This window comes from Brassica oleracea, chromosome C9 (assembly GCF_000695525.1).
Source record: "Brassica oleracea var. oleracea cultivar TO1000 chromosome C9, BOL, whole genome shotgun sequence".
Classification (NCBI taxonomy): Eukaryota; Viridiplantae; Streptophyta; class Magnoliopsida; order Brassicales; family Brassicaceae; genus Brassica; species Brassica oleracea.
The window spans coordinates 11,265,028-11,272,857 of record NC_027756.1 but is presented as its reverse complement, the minus strand read 5'-3'; the positions used below and the strand labels follow the sequence as shown (position 1 = coordinate 11,272,857).

Genomic DNA, 7,830 nt, shown 5'->3' with positions numbered 1-7,830 from the left:
TGGTTGACTTGTTAGCCTATTAGGATTTTATATTTCACAATAACTGAAAGTGGAAACCATGTTGTACATACTGATATCAAATGGTATCTCCCTTGACAAAACAAGAATAAAAAAGCAACTACATAGTACAATGATAAAAACTCTGAAACAAACTACTTATTGGTTGTTGATTCCTTTTCATGAAACTCCTTACAGAGTGCAATTATTCTTCCAGTCCACAGATGAAGATCATCTTGGTTGTTTCGAATATACTGTTGCAAAATGTTAGAAGCTTGACCTGAGCCTCCTGATGATGATGCTAATCCTCCTCCTCCAAGGGTATTGCAATCTGCAATGACAGCTAATAAAGCTGCTAGAAACGTGCACCTCTTTGTTTGCAGACTGGCAAACATATCCGAGTCAAAGATCCTAGAGTAAATCCATGTGCACTTAGACTTTTTATCACCCTCGTCCAAGCTAGGATCCTCGTAGCGCTTTAATATCTCCATAATTGTTTCTAGGCCTTCTTCAGTAGCGTGATGACGGAGAAAATGACGAAACACATGGTATGGCACATAGAGTTTACTAGCATTTGAGACAAACAGAGTATAAGCACGAAGCCCTGTAAACCCTAGATGGTTCTCAAACAAGGTTTTGCAGATAACTTGATTCTTGCTGCTTCCACTAAGTTCTTGGAATGCTAAAAGAAAAGGAGCTATGGAATTGCGGATTATTGTACTGTTCTGAAAAATCCTCCTCACGCGTTTTAAGCACTCGTGATCAAGTGAGAGACTAAACTCCAAGGGAGCTTTGTAAAAACTCTGGTAATGATATGAAAGAGAAGACCAAGCCTTTACAAGAGCATCATGCTCCTTGGTAGCTAGTCTCAACACTGCAGCGCAGTAAAAACATGCCGTTCTCACCCAGTTCAAAGCGTTGCCTGTTGTAGTAAACAGGATCAGATCTTCATTATCAGGAGGGGATCTCCATCTGGATGACTTGCACAGTATTCCATCAGGGAGTCTTGTGTACTCTTCAAGCTCTCTTGCCTTTGAACTCTCCCATAATCCACCAAACACAGATTGGTTTGGATTTTCACAAGAAACTAAACCCCAAGAACATACCATGAGAGCACCCACAGATCTAACACTCACCTCAGTTGTTAGAGAGGTTAGAGCTTCTCTGATGATTTGAATCCTCTCCTCAAATGTTCTAACATGATTCCAGGCATCGAGATTGATAACCTTCCTGTCCTTCAACATCTCGTTTGTCCAAACCACTTTGTTAGGGTTCAGTTTGTGTCTGACAGATGAAAGAGCTTCCCACTTTTTCATAAGATGTGGGTTGAAAACACTACTAGCCGAAACAGTGCCATCATCTGGTTCATTCGGAGATGTTGCCATTGATCCAGTAGAGGTCTTGGTCCTTGAAGCAGGTCCTGGCTTTTAAGTCGGAGGAGGTATAAAAAAAATAAGGAAACAAGCCGTCAGAAGAACTCCACCTTTTTTTAACCTCTGTAAGAGAAGGGACGATCTAAACGGGCCTGGGCCTGGGCCTTTACAATCCTGATATGGACCTCCGGACTGATGCATGGAAATTGTTACACGGTTCACCATGTTCACATGCAAATTAAAAAACATTATTAAAGGAGATTGAAAGTATTTTTGAATGTAATCCATGTATATTAATACCGGAGCATTACAACATATTTTCGTAGCCACATGTCATCGTGAAAATGTTTCTTAGAATTGTTAGAAAAATAAATTGGTCCATATAAACATATATTTTTATTAAACTAACTATCAAATTAATTAGTACTGTACAAAAGAATATTTTTTCTTTTCTTAAATAAAAGTTACGGAATTATTAACATATGACAATTAATGATTATGAATAATACATATTTGATAACAATTTTTCTAACCTCTCTCTTTTTTGTTTAATTTTATACTATTAAAAGAAATTAAACAATCACATTAGGCATATAATAAAAAAATTTAGATTTTTTCTTATATGTTATATTTTAAAATTTTAAAAATGACTATAAATTAATAAAATTGGTAAAAGTCTCACATTGAAATTTTTTTGATTCAATGGTTTAACTTTCTTTTGTTCAAGCAAGATACAAATGATATCGCAGGAGTGGGCGTTCAGATACACGTTCGGGTTAATATCGGGTATTTCAGTATAAAGGTATGGAACCCATTCGGGTATTTCTACATTTCGAGTCGGGTTCGGGTATGTTATGTTCAGGTTCAGATATTTTGGGTTGGGTTCGAATATTTAAATTTTGAAGAAAAAATAAATAAATTATTCATTTTTTAAAGTTTTTTTGTATTTAAAATATATTTTAACTTAACTGGTTTTCTAATTTTTAAAATAATAAACTATTAATAGGTTAGAAATACACTAATTTAGTTGTTGTTTTGAAAATTTAGATGCAACTTTTGTTTTTTTTTAACGCTGATTTATTATGATATTACAATTATGAGAAAAATTACATAGACAATACACGACAACCGACAATACAACATGCCTTATAAGGATATACGCCTAACTGCATCATCTGAGCCGTCCTACGAAGATCACGTCTTACCGAGTTTACTAGCATCATGTTGAAGATCCCTTGTAAGTCTTTCCTCCGTAGTCTATATAATTGTTTAATAAATCGTTTTCTCCGGGAATTGAAACTTGTATCTGATGGTGTAGAAGCATTAATAAACTCTTAGTCAAACCATTGGACTAAGGGGGCTTCCACAAATGCAACTTTTGTTAATGCAAGAAACAAGAGATTGATATGTATTTTAAGTGAGTAACAATTAATTTTGTCCATAATTATATGTATATTATTTAATTTTGAGCAATAAGCATCATTAATATAAATATTTTGAATAAAATGAGAGAAGTAAACTAGAAATATAGGGTTAAGTATACTTATGTTTGGTTATTTTTGGATATCCATTCGGGTTCGGATATTACCCGCTCGGATTCAGATATTACCTGAACTGGTGAAATAAGAAATTTTTTTGTTCTTGAATTAGATTATTTTTAAACCGAGCTGGTGAATATATATTAAAAGACATTTATATTTCGAGGCTGCACTTATATTCTATAACAACTTGATATATTAGATTTGAACACTAACCTGTTAATATAGTTTGCCGGTGATTGTTTTTCAAAAATTGATTTTTTGATATGTATCTAGAGTGAAACTAATTTTTACAGATGTCTATTTTTAAAAAAATTACACTTCTGTAATTCACTGAATTCATAGAAGATGTTAAAAAAAAAAAGAAACTTAACTCATATCAATGAAACAAAGACGGGACCGAAAACACAACTTTATAGAGATAGAATATGAAATCACTTATGGAAAGTCAATAGTAAACAAATCGAGAGCAGAAAACCTAATCCCCTTTCGTCATTATACAATCGATGTTGTTTATTTGGATTTGATGATTTGTGTCAGCCGCAAAACTTAATTTCTTTTTGTGCATATGAAGTCTTAAAAATAATTAAAATGAGATGTAATATGTTAACTATTCAACAACAATAATATATTTAAGACACCAACATTTGTATTTGTTATTTTATAATCGATAAAAATTGTAGGATTGCAAGATGTTAAAACTATTTAATAAATAAACATTATTATAAAAATTTATCCGCGCGCATGCGCACGGATTATGATATAGTACTGTATAATTACAATTTACAAAGACATATTATATATATAAAGTATCTATGATGGACTCTCAGGTATCTTATTTCTGACTGTTTGTCGCAGTAAGTCAAAACAAATTGAAAGTTTTATTGTGAACCGATGTGGTCTCATCCATATATAGCTTACGCTTTTAGCTTTCTGGTTTAGTGTTACTTCAGTCCTTGCCAACGTGAGTCTTTCTTTCCTTAGAGTTGTGTTAGATTAGTTAGCTTTGTTCTTGTTCTCTCATATGCTGCTAGTGTCTTACCTTTTGTCATGGAAAACTAGTAATAATACCAACATTTTTACCAAAAATAAAAATTCAAAAATTTATAGTATTCGTTTATCCAAGTTGAAGATGAAAGGAACATGTGTTTGAGTAACAATATTCCATTGTACTATGTGGTATTGTCACTCAGGACTGGTTATAAAATTTTCAAAACTATAAATAATTTATAAAAAAATGTAATAAAAATAAAATAATTTTGGAGGTCTATAGATCACTGTTTCTTTTGCCATTAACCACAGTTAGCTTTGGGTAAGAGACGGTTCTTAGCTTTTTTAAATTTTAGCTAAGAAAAGCTAACAACCGTCTCTTAAATAAGAGATATAAAAGCCGTCTCTTAACCGAAAAATGTAAAACAAAAAAATGTTAAATCATGAGTTAAGAACTCCGACTAAGATACCGGGATTAGTCATGTCATGACTGGCTCTGTTATCACCAAAGAATGTAATGGATGAAGCGATTGTGCTGACTTTAAAAAATGAAAAGACTCTCGATGAAACCGAACAAGCCTTGGTTATTTTTAATTTTACGCTATAACTTGCTTGCCATCTCTTTTGGACGTCGTTATATGTGTGTATCGTTAGTGGTTATATAGTAAAAATGGTAAATGGTACGCAAATGTTTGCTGAGTTTTCTTCAACATGTATTTACGAGAAACATAGGTTTTGAGCTACTTAATAGATATTGGTTAACCGGATTAAACCGGTTAGTTCTTACAAAAATAACAAAGGCTTTTATTTATGTAAATATAAAGTCCAAAGTGAGCCATTCAATTTAACTTCCTTTTTTTTTTTCCTTTTTCTTCTGATCACCACCAGCCCCTAATATTTATCTTTCTTTTTGCTAAAATTCTCTCTTCCTAATTCAAAGAAATCAGATTTCTCCGAGGACTGCGGAGAAAGGACCATTTGAGTTTTAGATTTACCTGGTAATTCTTTTAACCCTTTTCTGGAGAAGTCAAAATGTCAATGTATTAGAGATTTTGATTTTGCTGAGAAATTCGATTGTTTCTGACCAAACAACATAGATAAAGTGGTGTTGCGTAGGGTATGTGCAATATTCCAGCTCGTTCTAGATTCCGTACCTAAAATCAACGTCCCTAGAAAAAAAGCTGGTTCATCGCATTGTGATTTGATCCATATATATTATGAAAACGTGAAAAAATTGAACCTACTTGTTCTCTAATGCCGGCCTAATTAATGGGTGTAGTATGTATTTCTTCTTGATTCATGCATGTCCTGGAGGAAAAAGTAATTCAAAACGAGTACTACATTATCTACACGTTATTGCTCAAAGCAATGCATACGTTGGAAAAAAAAAATGTTTTCTTCATTGTGATTTTGTAGGAATTTTTTTTCTCTTCTTCCTGGGTTTTGTTTGGATCGATAATCTTTATTGCACTTTCAAATGCAGAGACAATAACAAGCATCCTGAGAGTTTATTTTAACTTCTTGGAAATGGAGCAAGCAAAAACAGGTAAGATTTGTTTGAATAAAATGCTCAATGAAAATGTTTGTTTTAGTTCTTTGAAAATTGTTTATGTAAGGGTTTGGTTAGTTCTTTTGTTGTCTCTACAGAAGTTGAGAAGAAAGTGTCAAGACTTCTAAAATTCCTCCAAAACAAAAACAAGATCCCAAGAGATTCAAAGAGAGAGCTTCTAGCGATTGCTACCGATCTCCAAGAGCATTGTCAATCTCTTTATTCTTCCATTGATGATTTTCAACAAGATTTGGATCCGACAAGAAGCGGCGGCAGAAGTAAAGTGCAATCGCGCGTTGCTTCATCGGAAGATATAGAGAATCTTGTTGAGCAAGGAAGCAAGCTTGAAGCATTGAGGAACGAGGCTGAAGAGAAAGAACATGCACTGGCTTTACGCGTGAAGGAGCTAGAGCGAGAGCTAGGAGAGGCGAAAGCTGAGTGTGATCGTCGTAAGGGAGATTTGGAAGAAGAGATTGAGATGAAAGCTGGCGAAAGTAAGCAGCTAGGAGAGATGAACAAAGGGCTTAGGTCTCAGATCTCCGGTTTGAAACTGGTTTTGAAAGAAACAGGAGATGAGATATCGACACTTGTGAACAAGTTTGGGAAGAGTGAGTTAGGTTTAACGTCGAGGATTGAAGATTTGAAGTGCCAGTTGAGAAACTTGGAGCAGGAGATTGGTTTTCTCCGCGAGAGGAACGCGGAATTGACTGGAAGCTTTCAAGTCAAGAGAGTTGAGGACAAAGAACGTGTAAACGGCTTGATGGATCAGGTAAGTAGTTTGAAACATGAGCTTGAATCCTTGCGGAACAAGAAAGTCGAACAAGTTACAGAGAAAGATATGCAAGGGAGGAGTGTGGAACAAGAAACAGATAAAGAGAGGAATAAGTTGAATGAAGAGATTGACCATCTTAGAGAAGAAAATAAGGAGCTGCACACAAGAATCACAGAACTTGAATCATCACAGATGGAAAGAGAGATCAAAAATACCGATGAAAATGAAGATAAGAGCAAGAAACTGGACGCTGAACTTTCTCATCAGAAGAAACTGGCCAAGGAACAAGATGATGTTATTAACAGGTAACACAACAAAACATTTTACGATTCAACTTCAATAATTAAATTCAATTTCGAGGTAACGTTCATTTAAGTTATGTTTCCAAATTAAGTTGTTTTGCGACTTGGTTCATCCTACCATGTTTGTATGGTACGGTGGCGGGATGGTCTACGTGAATTCACTTTGGAAGGGCATCTGACTCTTTAATATCGCAGGCTATCGGAAAAAGTCAAGGATCAGGAAAGACTTGTGAAAGAACAGAAAGAGACCATTGACAAGTTCTCTGAAGATCTGAAGCAATCAAAGCGTTGGTCACTTGGTTCAAGCCGAGACTCGAAGCTGAATCCAAATGCCATAGAGAAGAAAATAGAAGAAATAGCTGAAGATTTCCGGATGAAGATAGAAGACCATATCAGGATACTGTACAGGAGGATCCATGTAGCTGAACAAATACACTTGGAGAGCAAGAACGAATATATCAAAATACGAGACATTGTTCAAGAAAACAAAGAAACTAGAGAGAGTTTGCTCTTTTACCAAACCCATTTCAAAAGAATCAAAGACACTTGGGAAAAAGGGTACACAAGATCGACCAAGAAGCTAGAGGAAGCAGAGGAACACACGGGCAGAGTTGCTAGGTTAGCAAAAGAGATTGATTCAGCGAAGATTTGGGTGTGTGAGAAGAAGAGCGAGTTGGAAACTCTAGCTGCAAAGCTAGAATGCGGAGAAGCTCAAGAGACTTTGTTGAAAGAGAAATTATCTAAGCTAGAGAAGAAACTTGCAGAAGAAGGTACAGAGAAATTGAGTCTAGCAAAGGTTGTGACCAAATTTGAAGCGAGAATTAAAGAGCTTGAGATCAATGTGAAGGGACGAGAAATTGAATTGTTGAGCTTAGGGGAAGAGAAGAGAGAAGCAATTAGACAACTCTGTGTTCTCGTGGATTATCAAAGAGATCGATACGATGACCTCAAGAAATCAGTCTTAAAGGTTTCTCTTAAGACCTAATGTCACAAAACTCAACTCTTTTGTCTTCCTTTTCACGAATGTTTTTTTTTTTAAGTTTTATTTGTTGTATCTATTTACGTTAGAATCATCTCCCCATCTTGTAAAATATGAAATGTTGATTGTAAGATCGGGGATCTATTGTGTTTGACAGTTATGTAAAACGTTTATATGGATACCTTGTTTGGCCATTATATAAACATTTTTGTATTTAGGTTTATAAATGTTTAAATAATTTGATGTAATGAGGCAAAGGATTCCATAGCTGAAACTACAGCCAATGGGAGTCCGCACTTCATAAATCTTTTTTTTTTTTTTTTTTTTTTT

The 7,830-nt window shown here is 34.7% G+C and overlaps 1 protein-coding gene across 1 annotated transcript; it reads left to right on the top strand.

Annotated features, from left to right (window-relative positions):
* Positions 1 to 4,837: 4,837 nt before the first annotated feature.
* Positions 4,838 to 7,541, top strand: LOC106316995 (protein NETWORKED 4A). The gene is made up of 4 exons (XM_013754861.1): positions 4,838 to 4,896; positions 5,382 to 5,444; positions 5,546 to 6,524; positions 6,717 to 7,541. Exons 2-4 carry the CDS (start codon positions 5,426 to 5,428, stop codon positions 7,504 to 7,506), a joined length of 1,788 nt encoding a protein of 595 aa, XP_013610315.1. The 5' UTR covers positions 4,838 to 4,896; positions 5,382 to 5,425; the 3' UTR covers positions 7,507 to 7,541.
* Positions 7,542 to 7,830: the final 289 nt, after the last annotated feature.

Bases quoted from the DNA above. Each gene is read 5' to 3' on its own strand.
- LOC106316995 (XM_013754861.1), top strand. The intron at 6,525-6,716 runs GTAACACAACAA...TTAATATCGCAG, and splicing joins CAAGATGATGTTATTAACAG to GCTATCGGAAAAAGTCAAGG.